Here is a 25,212-nt window from a genome sequence, read left to right on the forward strand (position 1 = left end):
AATACAGCGCAAAGCTTGGCGCAAAACTCAGCGCAAAAACGGCGCTGACAACAGAACATTTCATCTGTGTTTCGAAGCGTGCTCATTCGCCAGAGCGCATGTGTACACAAGGAGTGGGAGCTCAACTGGGTACAAAAATCTTGTTACACATCAGCACCGCGTTGCATTCTGAAGACTACTCTTTGATACAACTCCTAAGACTATTTGGCATGAAGGATTTATACAAATTATATTTCCATTTCCATTTCCGACAGGTATCATATGCGGTTCGGAACCCGACCACACATCGCTCACCCGAATTCGTCGCTCCCGGGAGAGTCTCGATTCGAGCGAAATCGATCCATCGGAGGAAGAATGCATCGAAATACTGGAGACGACTTCGATGGACGAGGAATACCGGATGCTCCAGTCGGACCTTTGCTTCTACCAGCAGGATCTTACCGCTGCTAGTGGTGATGGGCAGAGCATCTCGAGCAGCAGTAGTGGCACCGTTGGTGGTGGCGCCTGCAAGGACAACCGAAATGTGAAATCCATTGACAGTGGTGGCAGTGGTGGATCGTCACTGTCGGTGTCCAACGATGCAATCATTAGCGATAAGGTTCGCTATCGGGAGCATAATATCAACAAGGCAACTATGATGCTGGAGAAAATATGCGTACCGATCGAGTATGAGGATTTGGTAGCAGCACCCACTGCTAGCAACCACGACGAGGATGATTGTGACGATGAAGTGGACGCTGCGACGCCTATCGTGGGCGACAGCAAGTCCATCGTTTCGGATGCGGACGCAACGACGCCACTGGCAGAAACGAAGGAAACATCATCCGCCACCACAACAACAAATTCTGTGCCAAGTACCAGCCAAAAGAGTGACCAAAGAAACGAGATTATTTTCCGAAACTTTTTGGGTGCCACCAAGAATGCCATCTTTCGGACGGCACAAAGTATAATCGACAATCACGAGAAAAAGAACGCGAAAAACAAGGAGAAGGAAGAGGAAAAAGTAAAATCTCCATCCGAAACTTCCAAGAAACGAGACTTTAGTGTTTTTGGATCACGACTGAAAAGCAAGGATGCGAATAGCAATAGTTCTAGTAATGGCAATGGCAATTGTGCAAACAGTAGCAACAGCAGCAGCAGTAGTAGTAGTACTAATACCAACAATACTTCAAGTGTAGATCCCCAGCAATCTCCAGAGTCAGAAGATAAATGTCTTTCGAAATCATCGTCCACAAGCTCGTTGAAAGTGCCGGGAACGGCAGTAGCGGCTTGCACTAATCCTAAGGAGATAATCGAACCACACATCAAAGCCGAACGTGGCCAAAGTGGTCTGCTGCGGTTTTTCGAATCACCGGTTTTTAATATTCACCATGCCGTCCAGTACCTGTTCAACTCCAAAGAACCGGGTGTCCTTAGTTTTATTGGTAACAAAATTTTTAGTTTTCCGGATTCGGAGGTAGATCTGTACATTCCCCAGCTGATTATAATGTACATGCAAATTGAGGAACTGTCGGAAGTACTTGATCCTTATCTTGTCTACCGGTGTAGACAATCGGTCGATTTCTCCCTCAAATGTGTGTGGCTGCTAGAGGCCTACAACTTCAACAAAGATCCGAGCAATAGCGGGAATTCCATACGAGAGCATTTATCGTTGTTAAAAGAACTGTATCCAAGACACGAGCGAAGGCAACACTTGCGAGCAATAGAACCTGTAATTAATGCCATTAAGAAAACTCATCATCGTTCCCAATCCGACGCAACGGGGTTGTTGGGATCGAATGCGCTAGCTTCCAGACTGTATCCGGCCCCTGCAAGACCACTTTGCCTCGGTGATCTGAGCAGCGGACGAGCTTTCGACAATGGTTGTGTGTGTTTTGAGACTGTCCAGGGAACGGTTAACGATCTGCTCGGCCAGCAAACTGTTTGCTCCTGTGGCGCTCCCAAGCTAACCCCAGAGAAGGAATTCATGAAATCGCTAATCGACATTGGCCGCATGCTATCTGCGCTACAGACTAAAATGGAGAAAACCTCCCGACTGCGAATACTCCTCAACCTAATCAACAAGAACCTTCCAGCACGTGTTTGGCTTCCACTGCAGTCCGAAGTGCCGCATCATGTCGTCCGAATAACGGAGGAAAAAATGGCTGTCCTCAACTCCAAGGACAAAACTCCTTACATCATCTATGTCGAAGTGGTCGAGGTAAACGATATCTACACATCACCTGTCATTCCCAAAATGATGCCCACTCTGAGGCACACGAAGAGCGAAGAGAGGCTAGACAGCAGCAGTGTCGTCAACACTGCCAACGGCTCCACGGCGGCGGATACGAATTCCACGGCGGCGGTCGGCGATCGAGGAGCTGAGTATTTGAGCTCACACACCGGTGCCAAATTGTTGGCAGGCTCCAGTGGGGACATATCTTTGCACTCGAACCCAGCGGCGGGAGTTGCAATGTTGGGTGGATTGTACAATTTCGGACTGACAGAGGATGACGTCTGGTCCCAGGAGGACGACGAGATTACCGCTCAGTATCTGAACTACATGAGTCAAGAGCGGGATAGTATCTCCCAGAATTCGATGGATTCCTACGACTCGAGAGAACAAGGTGAGACTTTTTATTATGCTTCTGTTGGTTGGGATTTTTTTCGAGACTGTGTGTGTTTGTAATTGTTTTCGCAGGAGGGAACGCTTACTTCAACATTGGCGATGTGCGAACTCGTCACCGCGAGAATCTAAGTTCGGAAAGTAAGAAACCGTTTAGTTCGGACCCGGAGGATCCGTCGGCTGCCATTTTGAAGGTACGTTGGACGAGATGTGAAACTGAGGGCGGCAACCGTGTAATGATTTTATTTTGCTTCGTGCGTTTATTTACAGGAACCGTGGTTGGAAAAGGAGAGACACATTAGGGAAAGTTCTCCCTATGGCCATCTGCAGAATTGGAAGCTGCTCTCGGCCATCGTAAAGTGTGGAGACGATCTGCGGCAAGAGTTGATGGCGACGCAATTGCTGGAGGTAATTTGTTGTTGCACGACTATTCTCCGAACGTTTTGTTGAGTTAATCGGTGATAGCTGTATCCATATCAAAACAATCGAAAAAGAGCTCGACAATTGCGTGATCTACTTAACTTTTGTATTACTCGCACGAATTTTAATTTATGTTTGGTGAAGATATATAACACGCCCCCGTATTGTATCCAGAGTGGTAAGCCGAAGAATATGCGTGTAGCAGTACAAGTCGGAAGAACTTTCCCCCGGACAGAACGGAATCTATCCGCACTTGGATTCATATCCATAGCCTCCATGAACCGTTTCGTGCAGGCTCTGCAAGCCATCCGTAAAAATGAAACGCACAGAAGAATTCACAAAGAAATTCGAGACAAGACAATCGGACTAGACTCACGCAAAGAACATGGACTAGAGATTGGAAACTCGGAACAGGAACTGTAAGTCTCTCAACTTTCTTGCGAGTGCCTGAATTGAGAGAGCCCTCAATTTCAACATCGTAGCGCTGCAGGAGGTGTGCTGGAAAGGTTCGATGGTGCGATCGTTCCTAGGTGAGTATACCAACTACCAGAGCTGCGGCAAGGCACACGAGCTGGGTACAACTTTCATCGTGATGGGGGAGATGCAGAAACGGGTGATTGGCTGGTGACCGATCAATGAAAGAATATGCAGATTGAGGATGCAAGGCCACTTCTTCGACATCAATATTATCAACGTCTACAGCCCCCATCTAGTTAGCACCGATGGCGATAAAGAAGAATTCTACGCACAGCTAGAGTGTGAGTACGATCGCTCCCCGAAACACGACATAAAAATCATCATCGGTGATTTAAACGCTCAGGTCGGTCAAAAGGAGCTGTTCAGACCGGTATTTGGTAGATTGAACGCCCATCTGCGAACCTAATAAAACTGCCTAAGACTTATCGACCTAGCTGTCTCCAAGAATATTGCCATGCGGAGCACCTGCTTCCAGCATAGCCTCCAATACCGTAACACCTGGAGATTACTCCAGCAAATAGAAACACAAATTGACCACGTTTTTATCGACGGACGACACTTCTCGGATATCATTGACGTCAGAACCTATCGTGGCGCTAACATCGATTCAGACCACTGCCTGGTGATGGTCAAACTGCGTTCTAAACTGTCAGCCGTCAATCACATAAGACAAAGCGTCTGGAAGCTGCGTTACCGGGAGTAGACGAACTGGATGCGGCTCTCCTCGAAGAATGCTGGACACCTCAAAAACAGCAATTAGCAGCACAGCAGAGACCGTCTTCGGGTAAGAACAACGAAGACAACGGAACAAATGGTTTCACTGCGAGTGCCGAGCCCTTCTGAACGAGAGAACGCATTGCCATGCTGCAACGAGCAACACGACAAAACGTGTGACGATACAGATTGAAACGAAGGTAGCAAATACATCTCTTTCTGGGAAAAAAGCGCCGCCTGGAAGGGAAAGAGTGTGAGGAGTTGGAGCTGGTTTATCGTTCTCGAGAATCGCGGAAGTTCTTCAAGAAATTAAACGCCTCGCAGAAAGGCTTTGTGCCGCGGGTTGAAATGTGCTGGGACAAGGAAGCATGTTGCAGGATTGCCAGACAGCAGCCCTGCAAAGATGGTGTTCGCATCGAATTCGGTAGGAACAAAAAGGGGAGGAGCCCAGCGAGCGAGTCTAGGGTGTGGTGGGATGAGCATTGGGCATTGCCGTCCCCAAGCCGCAAAAACCCGGAAACAGCTCCTCTAAGCGAACTGACGCCGCTATAAGCGTCTTTGCCCAGTCCTGGTGGTACTTGGGACGAAAGCAGCAGTACTTGGGACGATGGTCCTCCTGCGAGATAGTGTGCTTGGTCACAGGCCTTGCAAGCCGCACCACTAAAACACCAAGCAACGAACGATACACAAGAAGATTTGAACCGGACTAATCAACACAGACCCAGGCGACGAAAACGGACTAACGATTGGAAACTCGGGACGTGGAATTGTCGATCTCTCAATTTCATCGGAAGCGCTCGTGTGCTTTCCGAACTATTGAAAAACCGCAAGTTTGACATCATAGCGCTGCAGGAAGCGTGTTGGAGAGGATCTACAGTACGAACATTTCGCGATGGTCATACCATCTACCAGAGCTGCGGCAACATTCACAAGCCAGAGCCAGAGCTCTGCAACATTCAGTAGCGGAGAACATCCTGGGACAAGTGGAACGTAGAAGACGGTACGAGTTGTTCGTTGATGAGTGTCAGCAAGTGTTACAGGAGAAGAACGCTGCGCGGCAGCTCATGCTGCGTCAAGCTACCCGTCAGAACGTGGAATAATATAGACAGAAGCGGAGACAGCAAACCCAACTCTTCCGGGAAAAGAAGCGCCGCCAGGAAGAGGAGTGTGAAGAACTCGAACAGCTGCACCGTTCTCATGAGACGCGAAAGTTCTACCAGAAATTCAATGCATCCCGAAAAGGCTTCGTGCCGCGAGCAGAAATGTGTCGGAATAAGGCTGGGAGTATACTGATGAACGAACATGATGTGACCGAAAGGTGGAGGCAGCACTTCAATGAACACCTGAATGGCGTACAGGCAGAGGACCAAAATGACGATGGAAGCGATTACGCTGGTGCGGTAAATAATGAAGATGTACCACCCCCAACGATAGGTGAAGTAAGGAATGCTATTAAACAGTTGAAGAACAACAAATCAACTGGCAAAGATGGCATCGGAGCGGAACTTATCATGATGGGCCCGGAAAAAATGGTTAGTTATCTGCATCGGCTGATTGCCAGAATTTGGGAAATAGAACAACTACCGCAGGAGTGGAAAGATGGGGTAATTTGCCCTATCTTCAAGAAAGGGGACAAACTAGACTGTGAAAACTTTCGTGCAATCACCGTCCTGAATGCCGCCTACAAAGAATTTGGGAAATAGAACAACTACCGCAGGAGTGGAAAGATGGGGTAATTTGCCCTATCTTCAAGAAGGGGGACAAACTAGACTGTGAAAACTTTCGTGCAATCACCGTCCTGAATGCCGCCTTCAAAGTGCCTTCCCAAATCATTTACCGTCGTCTATCGCCACTGACAAACAGATTAGTGGGACGTTATCAGGCCGGCTTCATCGAAGGTCGGTCTACTACTGAAGCAATCTTCACATTGCGGCAGATTCTCCAGAAATGCCGTGAGTACAGAGTCCCCACGCACCATCTATTCATCGACTTTAAAGCCGCATATAATTCAATAACACGAAAAGAGCTATGGAGAATCATGGACGAAAACGGCTTCCTGAAGCTGACTAGACTGATTAAGGCTACGATGGATGGAATACAGTCCTGTGTGCGAATTTCGGGTGGATTATCTGATCCATTTGAGTCCCGCAGGGGGTTTCGACAAGGTGATGGTCTCTTTTGCCTACTGTTCAACATCGCGCATGCGTGGTACGATTTTCAATAGATCCAGTCAATTCATCTGCTTCGCTGATGATGTAGACATTGTCGGTAGAACATTTGAGACGGTAGCTTACACCAGACTTAAGCACGAAGCAGAGAGAATTGGACTGAAAATCAATGCGTCTAAAACCGAATACATGCTGGCTTTCGGATCCGAGCACAACAGGACCCGATTAGGTAGTAGTGTAATGATCGCCGGCGATGAGTTCGAGGTAGTGGATCAATTTGTCTACCTTGGCTCAATGGTAACGTCTGACAATGATACCAGCCGCGAGATCCGGAGACGCATCATCAATGGGAGTCGTACCTACTATAGTCTCCACAAACACGTAAGGTCAAACAGACTTAGTAGTCGTGCGAAATGTTCCCTGTACAAAACGCTCATAAGACCGGTTGTCCTCTACGGGCGCGAGACGTTACAATACTCGAAAAGGAACTGCGAGCACTCGGAGTCTTTGAACGGTGGATGTTAAGAACCATCTTCGGCGGTGTACAGAAGGACGGCGTATGGAGGCGAAGGATGAACCACGAGCTCACGAGACTCACCGGCGAACCCAGTATCCAGAAAGTGATCAAAGCTGGAAGGATACGCTGGGCAGGACATGTTGCAAGAATGTCGGACAACTATCTTGCAAAAATGGTGTTCATCGGGAATCCGGCTGGTACGAGACGACGAGGAGCACAACGAGCAGGGTGGTTAGACCAAGTGGAGTATGACATGGTGAGCACGGGGTGCCCGCGGAATTGGAGGGAGATAGCCACGAACCGAGTTAATTAGAGAAAAATTGTGAATCAGGCCATGTTGTAAAGACGTTATGCCAAAATAAATAAATAAATAAAAGATTTGGCAAGAATCGGTGTAGCCGGTAGTTGGAGAACTGCAGCGATGAATCGAGTGTATTGGCGGAACAATGTTGTGAAAAGGGTCCAATCTCTCTAATGGATGCAGCATCATTGTAAAAAAAATAAATCTCTTGCTCGAAAAATCGAGGTTGCTGAGTAAAATCGAGAAGGGTTATGATAATCATTGGAGTTGGAGTTGGAGCAAATTTCGGTAATTGGAGTGCTCCCGTGACCGAGTGGTTAGCGTCACATCAAACATGCAGGGGGTTCGAATTCGATTCCCGTTCTGGTCGGGGGAATTTTTCGTCGAAGAAATTCTCTCCAACTTGCACTGTGGTCACGCGTATTCTAGAGCTTGCCGCTCAGAATGCATGAAAGACGTGTTATTTGGCATAGAAATCTCTACTAAGTACCGCTCTGAATCATATTTCGGACAACATCATATTTCGGACACTTTGTTCCAATATGTCGAATGGCCCGATGCACTGATGATATAACTATGAAATTAATATCACAATTGCTTCTTTAGAGTATTCCCTTGGTTTCACTATCACTTTATTTAAGAATTACATTTGAATTAATAATTTGAATTCAATCTGTCCGAAATTTGATTCAGTGTCCGAAGTTTGATTCTTATTCGCTTCATTTGAAAAGCATTTTATTCGATGATTTTCTAATGTTTTCAATCAAATAGGTACCAAAGTAGAAAGCTTAAAAGCATAATGAACTAATTTATTAAAAATATCAACCAAGTAATACCTGTGCATAGAGTTGAGATCTGTTTTCTGCATCATATACCTTAAGTGTCCGAAATATGATTCAGAACGGTACTAATAAAAATGACGCAAGGGATACTACGTTGAGAAGGCGAAGTTCATCTAGGAACGTTAGTGCCATTTAAGAAGAAGGATTCAAGAAGATTTCAGAATACATCCATATTTCGCTATACGGTCGCTCTTTATACGGCATTTCGCCATAACGGCCCTCTTCAATTAAGGCACGTTTTCGATTTACGGCCTAAAATGTTTCGCTAAAACGGCAAAAAAAAAATTTTCGATGTCGATATTAATACATAATTCATGGAACATGAAGTTGTTTTATTTTTATTTATAGATTATTGTTGGCTTTTGGAGTCTGTTATTATTTTATGTACAAATAAAATGAAAAGATAATATGTATTTTGAGTGAAAAACCATTATACATATTTTCGGTATTAAGAACCGATCCGATTACATTTGTATGAATTTGTATTAGAATGATTGATTCCTTATACGGCTTTTCGCTTTGCGGCCAAGTTTCTAAGTTTCGTATCTAAGCCGTAGAGCGAGGTATGGGTGTAATGTTAACGACTTCTTAACCTCAGGAACGACATGGCGGTGATAGAGGCAGCGTCTTTGTCAACAAGCAGATGCAGAACCTGTTTTCGTTATGTTCTGTGTTTCAAATTCAAATCTGTTTAAGTATCCGAAAATTAGGTACGGTTGCACGCGAACACTTCTTCCCCCTCCAATAAATTCTCGTCAGATTTAGATATAGTTCCCATTCTTTAAAACAGACTTTTGAACAATTTTAAACTCAATCTCATTTTTTTCTTACAGATGTTCAAACTAATCTGGGACGAGGAAAATGTCGGGTTGTGGGTGCGACCGTACAAAATCGTCTGCCTGTCGAACGATTCTGGTTTGATCGAACCAATCCTGAACACGGTATCGCTGCATCAGATCAAAAAGAACTCCAACAAGAGTCTGTGTGATTACTTCCTGGACGAATACGGCGGGGATAAACATTCGCAGCAATTCCTAGAGGCGCAGTATAACTTTATGAGTTCCTGTGCGGCATACTGTCTGATATCGTACCTGCTGCAGGTGAAGGATAGGTAATTTGGTGAAATGACATCGAATGTTTGACCGAAATTATTAATTTGAACTTGTTCCCAAAACGCAGACACAATGGTAACATACTGCTGCATGCCGATGGTCACCTGATCCATATCGATTTTGGATTCATCCTCAGTATATCCCCTAAGAATCTAGGTGAGCTTTTGTGTTGCCCTTTCAGAGAGGGGATGGTCTCTAAATGCCTATGATGTTTCAATTCTCTGACACAGGTTTCGAGCAATCTCCATTCAAACTGACGCCGGAATTTGTGGACGTAATAGGCGGTCCTTCGTCGCAGCTGTGGATCGAATTTAAGCGTTTGTTGCTCGAGGGTCTCAAAGCTGCCCGCAAGCACATGGATCGGATAATCAACGTTGTGGAGATCATGAGAAGCAGTAAGTTATATTTCCGCATGTAAAGCTTGATTCACCTAAAATCTGGGTACAATGATAGTTTTACTGGAGCGCCTCTTGTAATCAGGTTTTAGTGATGAATTCACCAAAAAATCCTGACATTGACTATCGCAAAAAGAGCTGATGCCTTGGGTCCAGTTTTTAAATCTTGGTATTTCAACTTTCGGATTACACGGATGAAGTAATAATAGAACTGATCAGGTTGAGTGTTGAACGTCAATAGAGACGTCGGTCAATCGTTCGATTAATTCAAATAATCGGATATCTAAAATTATAATCGAGTAATTTTGTATCGAATAATTTAAAATCAAAATATAAATACATCGAATATTGTCGCTGTAATCGCGATTAATGAAAGGAGGCATTTTTCTCAAGGTTAATGCATTTTTAGGTTAAGAATTAGGCTATATAATTTTTTTTATTCAACTTTTTTTTTATCCAATAATGGAACATCGACAACCTGATAGACCACGCGACCAGAATGGCAACATGAAACGTGATTATTACAAGAAAAAAATATTCGCTCGATTAATCGAATATGGAAAGACAATTTTTTGAATGAATCAAATATTGAAAAATGCCCCAACGATTAATCGATAATCGAATAAATGAAAAATTTAGACATCACTAAACGTCAATAGCGGGAATGCCAGGTGATTGTTTCAGATGTCTTCAGATGGCACGAAAAAATGTCTTCAAATGTCTTCACAATCATATTGGAGGAAAATGAAATTCTTAACTTCATTTTGAACAATGTTTGATAGATTATTCAATGTTTACTCTAATTGCTATTGTTATATGGCGCATTTTCTTTAAGCTTTCCTTGAGATTTTGAAGTTTATTTAAAAAAAATGTGAGCGAAGAATATGTTGCGCAACGTCGAACTAAATTGTATGTGTTTAGAAATAACAATTGACTTGCTGAACCGTTGATTGAGTGAATATCGCCCAATTCCTCCACAAAAACGGAACTATGATGAGTGTTCTATTAAGGGGCTGTCCACATACCACGTGGACAATTTTAGGGGGGGTAGGGGGTATGAAAATGTCCACGCTTGTCCACGGAGAAGGGGGGAGGTTGTATAGACTATGTCCACGTGGACACGAAAAATAAATATTTTTTTAAATATAATCACCGATACTATCTAAATTAAATAAAAACTGATCCAAGAATTCAAGAATTTTAAAACTTTTCGCCCATCCTGAGTACTCCGTATTTATCAATAAACGGATTTAGCTGCCTGAGAGTGCTTCATGTATGATCATGATCAATATGTATGATCAACCTGTTTTTGTGCGGTCCCTTTTTGCGTGGTTCCTCGTTTGTGCGACTCTTTTTGTGCGATTTGATTATGACATCGGGTCTTGAATCACACAAACTAATCGCACAAATAATACTATCGCACCTAACAGTCACACAAATGAGAAATCGCTTAAAAACAGGCACAATATTTCAAAGTATTGGAATTCCGTCAATTTCTAGAAATTAATATTTACATTTGCGTGCATGGATCATGCACCACTAGTCGTCAAACTTGAATCAGTTGACCCAGTATTCTATTTTTTTTCAGAAAATTTCGCAAAATGTCGCAGTTGTAAAACATTTGAATTGATGGATTGAAGTAGCTTTTAGAAGATAAAAAATACTTAAAATTTGTCGTTTTTCAAGGGTTTTCATATTTTTTCATAAATATAATAAAAATAAACTTGATTGTTTCTATCAACAAAATTAAAGCTCTCCAACCCTTCTACAATTCCTTCCTCGACACAACAATGTTATTCCTATTGTTATCTTTTACTATTTAAAATGATCCACAGCAGAAAATTTTCTCATCTTTCAAATGAATGCAATTAAATTCTTCTAAGTAGCGTAATTTTGAATTGGGGTCAATTTAGACAAAAAAATGAGTCTCAAGAAATATTCAACTTTCACAGTTGAGATTTGAGCTTAATTTCATAGTTGGAAATCAATGTATCATAAGTTGTCTGATGTCATTTTCCCCCGCAAGCCCTTTGAAAGTCATCTAGACACTCAATGCAGAATAGGATTTGAAAAATAATAAAATATTTTAAAACGCCTTCAATACCCTCTGAAAATTCTCCGAACTATGGCGAAAAGGTTTTGACTTCCGCTACCGACTAAAGTGCGATTCACTTTCAACATCCACGTCACGTTCACGATCCGTCACGTCATATTGCGTCAATTATTCTCCCATTCAATTCTTATGAAAGCATTCACATACATCAGCAACGGAAAATTCGACTTGCCGTTGCTGGTGTATGTGAATGATTCCATAAGAATTGCATGGATGAATAATTGACGTAACGTGACGCGACGTGAACGTGACGTGGATGTTGTATGTGAATCGCACTTAAAGGTGAATCGGAAATCCAGAGTGAAGATGAATCGGCATTTACTGTGTTCGATCATATTCCGGAGTGGGCAAAGATTTGTTTCATTTAAAATGTTGAGTAAAGCGCGATTCACATACAACATCCACGTCACGTTCAAGTTCCGTCACGTCATGTTGCGTTAATTATTCTTCCATGCAATTACTATTGAAGCATTCACATACACCAGCAACGGCAAGTCGAAGTTGCCGTTGCCGGTGTATGTGAATGTTTGCATAAGAACTGCTTGGAAGAATAATTGACGCAACGTGACGTTTTATGTGAATTATTTCATGTGAATCGCACTTAACACTGTAACACAGTAACAATGCAATTGACAAAAGTAAAAGGTTCTACTGGAATTCCATATGAATCAAACGAAAGCGAAATACTCAAGTTGACTGGATTATGACTGGCGTCTATGTGATATCAACACATTTTTTTTTGCAAGTGTTTAGAAAATCATGAACTATACATTCGAAAATGATTTTAAATCCATTTATTTCTATTCGATTGGAGCTTGCAATCTCAATTAGCAAAGCTCAAGATCAATCTTTGAAGTTGTGTAGTTTATATTCAGATGCGGATTGTTCCTCACCTGGTTAACTTTACATTGCTTGTTTCCGTGTTAGCAAACCAAATAGCCTTTATATCTTCCCTGATAATGGAAAAACAAAAAATATTGTATACTCACAAATGTTTCAAAATTAAACTCACTAGAAACATGTGCTTTGTTATCCCACTCATTTCTCTACCATACAAGAACAATGGGCCACAACAAAGCAGGTACAGGGTACAGCAAGTAAAATTGAAATAAAAACAACTTAAATTGAATTAAAATGGAATTTAGGCGCAAATCAGTTATTTCCTCAATTATTTTAATTTAAAAAGGAAAAATATCCACGTGGACAAAGGGGGATAGGGGTATGAAAATGTCCACGTGGTATGTGGACAGCCCCTAAGGTGGACCGAAATGCCTAAAAATATAATGGATGACAATCATTTGTCAAACAATGTTCATAAATAACTCAATGTGTGTATTTCAGCTTTGATGTTTTGGTTGTAACTCAAACCATATCCATATAACTAATTATTGAAACGGTATGTAACCGGAATACCTTCGATTTGTGAATTGGTTGAAAATAAAGCGAGAGAACGACACAAAGACAAAACCCTTAATTCTTTTGACGATATTTTCGACCAAAAGTAGGTATTTTATGGAAATAATATCTCCCAAAAATCAACATACACAATCATACTGAAATGTCTTCATATACTTAATAATGTCTTCAAAATGTCTTCAAAAATCAAATGTCTTCACAGTAAGTCAAATTTCTTCAAAATGAAGACATGTCCACAAACCTGGCATCCCTGGTCAATAAAGGAAGACCTGCTCCCAATTTAATTGTTTTATTTCTTTGACATGCGTTATGAGCGTTGCGCTTTTTTAACACTAATACTACACTAATGAAAATATGTGTCTTTTGGCAGCCGTTATTGTACACTACACAGTTTTTAGCGGAATCGAGCTTTATTCATAGAAAGATTGAGAGTTTTGAATAAAAAATAAAAAAAAATCTCTTCTAGGCTCCCAGTTGCCGTGCTTCAGGAATGGCTACTCCGGAACGGTGCGTAACCTGCGCAATCGGTTCCACATGAATCTGACCGAGCAAGAGCTGGAGCGCAAGGTCGAACAGTTGGTGCTGGAGTCGCTCAACTCGGTCTCGACCAAGCTGTACGATCGGTACCAGTACTTTACCAATGGCATTTTGTGAGAGCGATTCTTCATGAAAATCTAAGCGAATTTGCGCTGTTCATCAGTAATGAACAGCACTGAACACCACTCGGCCATAAACAGATGAAAACAATTATTGAAAAGTACAAAAAAGTTTCTATTGATGTTCGTTCGTTCGTTCGTTCGTAAACAAAAATCACACAGCAAACAAACAAAAAAAAACATCGACGCAGAACACAAACACACATTCATTCTTTTATTTCTCTTTGTTGTCCGTCTTTGGGATGAGTCGCAAACGACGAAGAAAATGTGCTTATTGTGTATATGTTGTGTAAATATAAATATAAATATAAATACATAGATGAGAACAGTAATCCCTAGTGAAATAAAGAAACAGCTGTATAGAGAATAGAGATGATATTAGTGGAAAAGCGGCGGTTTTTCTGTGAAAAACCTATTTTCTAACAATTTTTTACTATGAGTAAGAAATGTTTGTAGAAATAAGAGTAGATGAATGCCGGACAACTAGAGAAAGCAGAAGAGAGAGATCGTGCATATTAACATGGCAACAGAAAAGAATGATAACAATGCAAACAAATCGACTAAGATATATTATAGTTCACATTCACATTTTAACGGTACTCTTTTTTGGTATATAACGTCGATTTTAATTAAGAAGAAAGACAGTTGTAACATTTCGTACATATTAATAGCTAAATGATAACAGGTGAGAAGTAAAGTAAAACAATTGAGCCAGAGTGTATCCAAATTCATTTTCGCTAAATTATAGGCTAAAAACAAACGTAGCTTTTGGTAGTCAAGTCATGTCATCACATAGGAGGATAGGTCATAAATGTATATAGCTCTCATTCTCAAGCTTAGCTTCTATACTATGAATTATTCAAATAGTATATACAACTTTTTTTTATTGTAATCTGACAGAAATTCAAATCAGTTTTCTGCTAATTTAGTGAGCGCTACGAGAAAGTTAATCATAGGAAAGCTCGTTATGTTGATTGTTGATGTATTGCAAAAGGGGTAAGCAGGCAGAATGAAAGGTAATTTTATGGCGAAGCAATTGTCTATCCTATCTCATCCGTAGAGTCAACTTTATACGACAATTATTTGTTTTTCGCTATTCCCGCGAGATAAAAAAAACACAAACGAAAGACTTACTCGTTCTATTTTGTTTGTTGCAATTTAATGTATAAAAATATCGGATCATTAACATACGAGGTTCAAGTTTAAAGGGATTTAAAGCTCTTGGAGACAAAGTTCGTTATCCTTCTTCACATCTTTACATAGAAGTAATATCTCAAAACACATACGCGCAGAATTAACATCCTTATACAATGATGAACATCTTACTCTACATCTACTGTAATAATTCTATTCGTCTAAACTTTTTGGTTTCACTACTACCGTTGTTGCAAGATTCCTAACATGTTCCACTAAGAGAGAAAGCATTCATTTCGTATGCAAACGAACGGAGATATACTCATATGATGGGAAAAAACAAAAAAAATATAGCAGAACTGCAAATACTCGCGACGGAAATCAAATCAAATCTGTACAGATAAAATAAAGTAAAACAACTCCCATACCGTGGATAGTTCAAGCCAAATTAGAGATCCAGAGATGCGATCGAATCGAACGCATTTCTCAATAATTCACCACACAGAGGTTTTTTTTTTCTTTAATCGTGTTTTAATTGATGGCTAGGGTTTATCGTTTTACGTTTTTCCCTCCCCCTCACGCGTTTATATCAATTCTTTACCTACATAAATCAAAATTTGAACTTATTGGTGAGTGAAGAAGAGAGGTACTGGTACTGGTACCCGGACCGAGTGTCGAAAAAACCGTAGATAGCTTTTTCATATATACATATTATAACTAAACATGAGAAGATAGGAAACAAAAAGAATGCTGGTGCAACAAAGAAGAGGTGTGTTGTGTTGGAGAGATGAATTCGACAGTTATTGTCCTATATTTATAAAATGTAGCGGAACACACAGCAGACGCAGACGCAGACGAGAAACAAACAGAAAAAAGCCCTGACGGAAGAATATTCTTTTATGCTAACTCTAAGATTATTGACTAATTTTGGTAACTGATAACGATTAATATTACAGAAAATTGAGATAAATAAATAATGATACGTACGCTGAGGGCCTCTCGTAGCTGGGAATGGAACCGAAAGAACGATACTGCGTAAGAGGAGCATCCCTGATATTCTGTTTTAGGAAACATTTCGGAAACGCTTAAATATATGCAATTTGCAAAACATGAGGTTCGAGCAAAAACTCAACTCGATAAGATGGTATTCCGTAACTCCCCCTAACTCTGCGCACTTTAGTTTTGACGTAGGACTACGTCTTTCATTTCTATACCGGGGTGTAAAATCAAAGTTTCGAAAACGAAAGCGTTACGCCGGAGACCGAGATTTTGAGCGTTAATAGCTCCTAAACAACTAAACGAAATGGTATGATAAACACTTCATTCGAAAGATAAAATGTCTACGCGTTCTATACTTGTTACTTTTTGATCCAAAAACTTGTTTCAATAGTCTTAATATTGCTTTCAAAACAGGCTATTGAAATCACCAATCGGTATATAAGCGAGCGCCGCTCGGAAATCCACTCAGTTCTAATTGAACAGCGATTGGAGCATGTTGTCGCTGTTGTGGTGAAGCTCTTCATTTATCATGAAAGCGCGGATGAACGGTGTCACCAAGAGCCTGTTTGTGCACCTTAGGCCGAAAGGGAATCCATCAGAAGGAGAGTGATGCCACAAACGGTTCCCCGGGAAGACATCGCTACACACACATACACGCGCGGAATTCCTTCCGTTTGGATGCCATTCAGCATCGAGAATGTTCCGGAAAGATCTAATCATTTTGGAAAATAATCTGGGAATTTAAAAATACATTCATGTGAAAGAGTTTATTTGAATGTTTTCTATTCATGTAACACTGTGACCAAATATTTTTCAATCAAGTACTATTAACAGGTGGTTATCGAGTTAGTATTAACCACTGGCGGGCTTCCAGTATCGAGGAAAATGTGGAAATATCTAATCGTTACTGAAAATAATCTGCCAGTTGCTCTGGGAATTTAAAATTACATTCATGTGAAAGAGTTTATTTTAATGTTTTCTATCCATGTAACACTATCCATGTAACACTGACCAAATACATTTGGTTTTGTGGTTTTTCAATCAATCGCAATTAACAGGATAGCTTCTGAAGATTATTCTTCCCCATCAGTAGGATATTTCCGTATCCAATATTGTATGCGCCCGCAATCGATTATTGCTCAGTCGCCGAAAGTTCCGAGCTCAGAGAGTTCATTCCCCTCTAATTTGCCTTCCAAATTGCCATCGTAAACCACACCTTCTCTCGATTCAATCACACACAAAAAGCATACTTAAGCTTTTTGGTGGTGAGACACATTCATTTTTCGTGAGGACATCGACAAAACAACATCGTTGCCTAACGTGCTGGAGGAGGTGGACGGCGAAGGATCGACACATACACGCGCAGAATTCTTTCCGTTTGGATGCCATTCAGCATCGAGAAAGTTCCGGAAAGATCTAATCATTGCTGGAAAATAATCTGCCAGTTCCTCTGGGAATTTAAAAATACATTCATGTGAAAAAGTTTATTTGAATGTTTTTTATCCATGTAACACTGTGACCAAATATTGACGTGGGACTACGTCTAACCGGAGTATATGGGGGGTAAAATGAAAACCTAAACATAGAACATGCAGGAAAAAATGCAAGATTTCGAATGCTTATAACTCGAACATTTCTTACTGGATCGGAAAGATGTTTGCATCAATTGATACGGAATATTTCAACGCTTCTATCGCAATTAATAAAATGTTATTTTTTATTAGATAAACAATCGAATAACTATAAAATGTTGAGCGTTATCTAAACGCCCTAACTACCTCGTTTTAATTGGTCCGATTTACGGTTTCCCCAACACAGCCATCATAACATAGCAGCCTTAGGAAAATCGGCATTGCAAACACATGAAAGTATGGGGATATTTGTTCGCACCGAAATGTGTTCCCTAACACAGACTTCAAAACCAAGCAGCGTTAGAGAAGTCAGCATTGTAAATACATGAAAGTCGGGGGTATTTTTGTTCCGACTGAAATGTGTTTCCCTAACACAGACTTCAGAATCAAGGTGTCTGAGGAAATTGGCATTGCATATTTATGCAGGTCAGGGGTATTTTTGTTCCGACTGAAATGTGTTTGCCTAATAAAAACTTCTAAACCGAGGTGTGTGGGGAAATCGACGTTGCAAATACATGCAAATCGGGGTCATTTTTGTTCTGACTAAAATGTGTTTGCTTAACATAGACATCAAAACCAAGATGCCATCATACCAAACGTAAAAGGACCGTCATTAAATTTACTTGTAACGAAGAACATAATCTATTGCATGAATTGACCTTACATGGCATTATACAATCTTTTACTCACAAAGCAAATATATTGAATTCAATTGAATTCGGAAATTGTTTCATTCAATCAAAATTTTAATCAATACAAACTAATGATTGCTAAGTTAAGGTAGTCCCACGTCAACCTTGCGTTATATCATAGATATAACCTCCCCATTTTTTTTCAATCAAGTACTATTAACAGGTGGTTATCGAGTTAGTATTAACCACTGGTGGGCTTCCAGTATCGAGGAAAATGTGGAAATATCTAATCGTTCCTGGAAAATAATCTGCCAGTTCCCCTTGGAATTGAAAATTACATTCAAGCGAAAGAGTTTATTTTAATGTTTTCTATCCATAAAATATCCATATAATACATTTGGGTTTGTGATTTGTCAATCAAGTACAGTTAGCAGGTTAGCTTCTGAAGATTGTTCTTCAAAACAAGGTTTTTCGTATCCTATATTGGATGCATAAAACCTTGTGCCTCCAACGTAACGCTCTCGTTTTCGAAGTCTCCCAAATATTCATTTATTCATTCATTCAGAATGGATTTAGATTCAACTTCAAACAAATGATCTCTAAATCAACGATAGTCCTACGTCACCCTTGCGGTTGTACCATAGATATAACCCACTTCCTGTTTTTTTTAAGACTAAATACACCAATTGACTATTGGTTGTGCGTATTTATACTATTGAATAGTTACATTGTTCTTTTGTCGTTGTTGTCACTCGATAATTCACGGAAAAAATGAGTTGTATAGAAAAAATATTAAAAACAAATCTGACATCACTGAAAATGTCAAATTTTTGTCCCTGTCAGCATCGACGCTTAGACGCCACGAATTCTTTCTTCTCACCTTCTTTCTTGACCGTGTTGCATATCCGCAATTTACCCGAAATAGGTAAGTTATAATGGATTTGTACCTGAATCTGACTTATTTGAAGTGATTAAAATAAACTTTCAGAAAAAGAGGATTTCTAACGCGCAGAATTAGGCTCCTAATGTTAGGCTCGGAGCCGATACAAAACGTTTGAAAACGTCCGGGATATAATATTTTCGGCGAACCATTAGAAGGGAAACCCCATTTAAGGGAGGTGTTCCAGGATATAAGTGGCTGAACTTTGGTTGGTTTGGAAGAATTCCTCAATGGAACAATACAAATCTGTTTCATACACGGCAACAGATAAAACGTGAAGCAACATCAAATCAGGACGAAGATGCGTTCTATGGGTTTACCGAATCAAATATAAATGGTAGGTAGTTTATACAGTGATAGACATTCGTTTAGCCGCGCTTGAAAAAAAAACTTGAAACACTTACAAAACAACTAGGAAGGTTTTTTTTTATCGGGATTCTTATTTGCTGTAGTGATAGTATATTTAAGTCACTTTTATTGAAAGGACGTACGTCACAATCACACACACACAAGGCGGCATCGGTGGATATAAACATTCAAACGTCGTTTTTTCCCGAGACATACGTTTAGCCGCAGGGCATAAAAATCGAGTTTTCGCATAATCACCAAGCCTTTATCTGTGTTTATTGAAAAAAATACTTGTGAATGTTCAATTTACAAGATAAATATTACATGTGCAACGTAAGAAGTTGGTCAGATTAGTGATTTACGTAGAATTTAAAGGAATGGCGAAAGACATTCTGTTGACGGAAGAGGGGCGGAAAATGATAAAGATATTCAGTGAACAAAAGTTTTCTAATCGCTCGATCGAAACAAAAATTGGTCTATCTGAGAAAGTGGTACGATATATCTTTAAATAGTGCCAGAAATATGGGATATAACGACCTGTTGGTTTGGGAACACCAAAGTTACTTTGCATCTTAAAGGTCGAATGAGACACGAAGCAACCAGGAAACGATGTCCTGCTCATATATTAAGGCGGAATCGGTTGTTCCAGTAACGAACATAGTAACGTAACATCACGTGGAAGAAACTTCCAAGGAAGCCGAAACTGACCGCCACCCATATGCAGAACCATCTCATTTTCGCCCGGCAATACATGGAATTGAAAATAGAATGGAGAAATATTGTTTTTTTCCGGCGAAAAAAGTTCAATTTGGATGGTCCGGACTGTTACAGCGGTAACGGTATTGAATTAAAGAGACTTTAAACTCTGAGAGTTCATTCGTCTCTTGCCCTTGAGGGCGGGAAATTTAACTGGAAGGAAAACTAAGAAAACTATTGCAAAATTCGTTATTCTCGCTCGACCCAGTCCTAGTAACCGCTATGGATGTATGTCGTATCGCCGCACCCTACACGGCTCTGGGGCCAAAAACACAACCAAACAATTGGAGCAGGGAAAAAGCCCCTTTTAGTGTGCTTGAGGAGCTCGCTTCTAAAAGGGGCGTAAAAAACCTGCTCATCTTTTGCTGAAAGTAGAAGAGAAGACAAACGAAATTTTATCGGTATAGGTAAATTTAGTAATTAGACATTAGATCTGATCGAATAAACCTGTATCCTTTAGGAAATCGATGGTCCTTTTTTCCTCGACGGCGTCGTCCGATAGTGCTGTCCTTATGGTGTCTGCAACCTGAAACTTTATTCTTGAAGCATTAAATTTAGGGCATGTGATTAATATGTGTTCCACCGTGAGTCTTACATTGCACGACTCACATAGTGTTGGTTCCAATCTACGCATGATAAATTTGTGTGTTAAAAATGTATGCCCGATACGTAAACGTGTCAGACATACTTGAGTAGATCGGAGAATACTATCCTTCCAGGGAAGGGTAGTATTCTTGATCCTTCTTAAGAAGAGGTCGCGGGAAAAATACCAACTGTTCTCCCAGCTCAATCTGAGGGATTGACTGACCCATCTGATGGTGTCATTTGCTGGGTGGGAGGTGGTCCATAGTTCGGAGAGCCTACCCTCCTTGGCGAGACGATCAGCCTGTTCATTACCCTGGATTCCGCAGTGCCCTGGGACCCAGCAGAAAGTGATGTCCTTCCCTGTAATTTTTTCCTCAGTGCTTTGTATCCAAGGGTGTTTACTATCGTCACTTTGTAGCGCCCGTAATGCACTATAGGAATCTGAGAAGTCCACCACATTACTGTCGTTATCACAGAGTGATGTCGAGACAAGGAGAGCGGCAATTTCGGCGGAGTATACCGAACATATTTATTTATTTATTTATTTGTCCTCGTCTTCGATTTATAATCGTACAGACTGAAACTTAAATTATGTCTTTAATCCTAGCCTTAAAACTATTCTTGGACATTCCAAAATCGTGGACATGGCAAACCGCGTTGAATGCTCTCAGACATGAGTTAAATGGGCCGTTCTGTCCGTAACTGGCTCTGTGAAATGGCAGATTGATGACGGGATAACTACGAAGAGTTGGTACATTTAAATTGATTGTTGGTACATTTAAATTGATTTGTTGCAGCAGCTCCGAACAATCAATATTACTCTCTATTATATCGAATATAAACGTTTGTTGGAGTTTGAGTCGACGAGCTGATAAGGTTTCCAAACCGATGAGCATGCAACGCGAGGCGTAGTCAGGCAAGTTTACAGGATCGCTCCATGGAAGTTGTCGTAAGGCATATCGAATGAATTGCTTCTGAACTCGTTCTAGCTTGGCAACTTGTACTGTCTGGTATGGCGACCATATTGGATCTGCATACTCAAGAATGCTGCGAACCAGTGTGCAAAACAGTGTTTTGAGTGTGTATACATCCGTGAACTGAACAGTCTGTCTCCGAATGAATCCAAGCACCGCGAATGCTTTGGCTGCAGTGGCTGAGACATGACCTTGGAGTCGTAGTTTTGAATCCAATGTGACGCCCAGATCGCGTATAGAGTCGACCCGTTCCAACGTGTTGTTTCCAATTTTGTATGAATAATTGATTTTGTCAAGCCGCCGTGAGAATGAAATTATCTTGCATTTTGTAATGTTCATCGCCATACCATTTTCACGGCACCACAGCATGAGCTCATCGATGTCGCTTTGCAGAACAAGACAATCGAGGACAGATGAAATCGTTCTATATAATTTTAGGTCGTCGGCCGTTTCGGTTCGTTTTCTTCGGAAACTTCAGTCTATAGCATAGGTCATTCACGATAAGAATGAAAACGGAAGGACCAAGCACGCTTCCCTGTGGCACACCAGACGTAATGGGAAAATTTTCGTAACAAACTGAGTTGATGCACACTGCAGCTTCACGGTTGGTGAGATATGAGTGTAGCCATCCAGTTATGTGTTCAGGAAATCCCATGTGTTTCAATTTCCCAATCAAGTACTCATGCGGAACAGTGTCGAATGCTTTGGAAAAGTCGACGTAAATGGAATCAACCTGGTTCCTGTTCTCGACTTCATCAAATAGAACGCGAGTGTAACACATTAGGTTTGTTGTCGTTGATCTGTGCTGTACAAATCCGTGTTGTTCCTCTGATAACAGCGAGTGCGCAGCTCTATACAGTATAGCATGAATCATGGTTTCAAAAACCTTGCCGAGTGAGCATAGAATCGATATTCCACGGTAATTTTCGACGCGGTGAGTACTGCCCGATTTGTGGATCGGAACAATTCGAGCTGCTTTCCAAATCTTCGGAAATGTCTTTTCAAAGAGTGACTTATTGAATAGACAAGCAACAGGAAAAGCCAATGAGGAGGCACAATGCTTGAGAAATAGCGGTGGCAGTCCATCAACTCCAGCTCCCTTGGACGCATCAATATTTTCGAGCGCTTTTTGGACTTCCTCGGGTGAAAATGTGATTGAGGGTATATTTATGTCGTACGTTGGAATATGCCGAAAGCATCCTGTATATATCTTAGGTATCGCTGTGCTAAAAACACCCTGGGAGAAGTTGGCGAAGAGATGGGCTGCTTTGCTATTCGAACTAGTAGTTGCTCCGTTAACTTCCATATTGGGCGGTATCCTTGTATTCGTTTTCAGTGACCTCACATACTTCCAGAAGGATGCCGGATTTTGCTTCAGATTCTGCTGAACTCTATGCATATATAAGTTATCGCCAGGTCCACAAGTTATCGCCAGGCCCATATAAACAAACCAGCAACCATACCCACGGCATAAGACGTGCTGTGACTGTAAACAACGGAACCGGATCGCAGCAGAGACCAACCGCGGAGGCATCAAATTATGCCGATTCAACATCTCTCCAAGTAATAATGATTTCCAACTCGTATTGTACCAAAAAGAAATTGAATAAAGATTCAGATTAAATTAGTGAGCCGACGAGAACAGAACGCCCCGTGTTGAGTGTTTAGTGAAAGTGTTCCCTGAGTGCATATCAGATACAAAACGCAGCAGCTGACACATCACGGAGCTAACGACCTGCTTCTAAATAAAAAGAACCCAAAGGATATGGGACCATTTCTTTTTCTAAGGTAAGAATTTTATTTTATTCTACTAAATAAATAAGAAAAATAAAAGTGAAATAAAACAATACATACCAATCACTCAATTACGATTTAACTATCTATCAAGTGCCAAAACAATTAAAGAGTTTATTATATTAAATAAATAAGAGATATAAGTGAAATAAAATACTTTCAAAAGAACAATAAGTACACCGTAAAATAGTGATTTGATTATTTACTTTTATCAAGTGCGGAATTAATTAAAGTAAAAATGGATGCGCATATTGCAGAATTGCAACAAGCCATCATGGACCGAGATGATCAAATTCAACAGCTTCAGCTTGAGATACAAGGCGCCGTTGAAGCAGTACGCGCTGCTCAACATGCCGCCCCACAAATTGTTGCTCCGCAAGCAGCACAAATTATTCAACATCAACCTGAACCTGTGAACGTTCAAAACGATGTTGCCAACAATTTTGCCAGAACAGAAACAATCATAAAATCTTTGCAAACACCACAAATCATAAGGGACATCGCTTGTTTCGATGGAAACCCAGTGAAACTGCACAGTTTCATCAAATGCATCGACAATTTAATTCCACTTCTGGCCGAAGCTAGAAATTCCCCTATATTTCAAGTCTGGATGCAAGCCATCCGTAGCAAAATAATAGGAGATGCCGATACCGTTCTGGAAATTTACGGCACCTCGACAGATTGGGACGATATTAAAAACACATTGATTACACATTATAGCGATAAGCGTGACGAAATTTCCCTCACGCGGGATTTATTTAAATCGAACCAGAGCACTACCGTAGAAGAATTTTATAGTCGGATTTCTCATTCAATTTCACTGCTAGTGAATCTTCTCAATTTGAACGAAAATAATGCTGACGTGAAAGCAGCGAAAAATTCATTTTATCAAGAATTAGGTCTAAAAGTATTTTTGGCAGGATTAAAGGATCCACTTGGACCAATCATAAGAGCGCAATGTCCAAAAACACTAAAGGAAGCGTTACGACTCTGCCTCGAGGAAGGAAATTATAATTATGTTAGAAACCCTTTTAAAGCTGCACCCCCAATTCCACCAAGACCCAACAATTCGATCCCAAATTTATTCCAGCAATACCCTAGATCATCACAGCAACATTCTAGGCCATTCCAATTACAACATAGACCATTCCAACCACCACATAGACAATTCCAACCACAACATAGAGCATTTCAACCACAACCTAGAGCATTGCAACCACCTTTCCATCCACCTCCAAGAGCTCATCACTCACAATCTTTCAATCAACCACGCTTCAACTTACCGAACCCCCAAAGGGACGCGTATGTACAAAGACCCAACGATCAACAACCGAGACCGGTACCGATGGAGGTTGACCACTCCATGAGAACTCGTCAAGTCAATTATATGAATAGACCCAACTTCCAAATTCCTGAGGAATTAAATCCTGAAAATTACTATTACCCCAATAATGACGAATACTATTACGCATATCAAAATTTCGAAAACCAAAGCAATGAGATTTGCTCAGAAACCCAGCCATCAGACCAACAAATTGAAACCAATAACGAAGAGAAAATCACAAATGAAATCGATGACCTAAATTTTCGACAGCAGGATGCAGAATTCAATCCAACGTAAATAATTTCATACCTTATATCGAAGTTCCTACTTCGAAAGGAGTTTTAAAATTTTTAATAGAT

General features: G+C 40.8%; 1 protein-coding gene across 7 annotated transcripts in view; it reads left to right on the forward strand.

The window, feature by feature from the left end:
* LOC129767184 (phosphatidylinositol 4-kinase beta) overlaps positions 1–15,856 on the forward strand; it is a 201,576-nt gene extending 185,720 nt beyond the window's left edge. For all 7 annotated transcript variants that reach the window (XM_055767814.1, XM_055767818.1, XM_055767815.1 and 4 more), the window contains 7 exons: positions 255–2,606; positions 2,681–2,799; positions 2,876–3,013; positions 8,878–9,155; positions 9,224–9,312; positions 9,387–9,551; positions 13,547–15,856. In XM_055767814.1, coding sequence (XP_055623789.1) covers positions 255–2,606; positions 2,681–2,799; positions 2,876–3,013; positions 8,878–9,155; positions 9,224–9,312; positions 9,387–9,551; positions 13,547–13,734 — 3,329 coding nt within the window. In that variant the 3' untranslated portion in view covers positions 13,735–15,856. The remainder of the gene's footprint in view (positions 1–254; positions 2,607–2,680; positions 2,800–2,875; positions 3,014–8,877; positions 9,156–9,223; positions 9,313–9,386; positions 9,552–13,546) is intronic.
* Positions 15,857–25,212: the final 9,356 nt, after the last annotated feature.

This window comes from Toxorhynchites rutilus, chromosome 2 (genome assembly GCF_029784135.1).
Source record: "Toxorhynchites rutilus septentrionalis strain SRP chromosome 2, ASM2978413v1, whole genome shotgun sequence".
Classification (NCBI taxonomy): domain Eukaryota; kingdom Metazoa; phylum Arthropoda; class Insecta; order Diptera; family Culicidae; genus Toxorhynchites; species Toxorhynchites rutilus.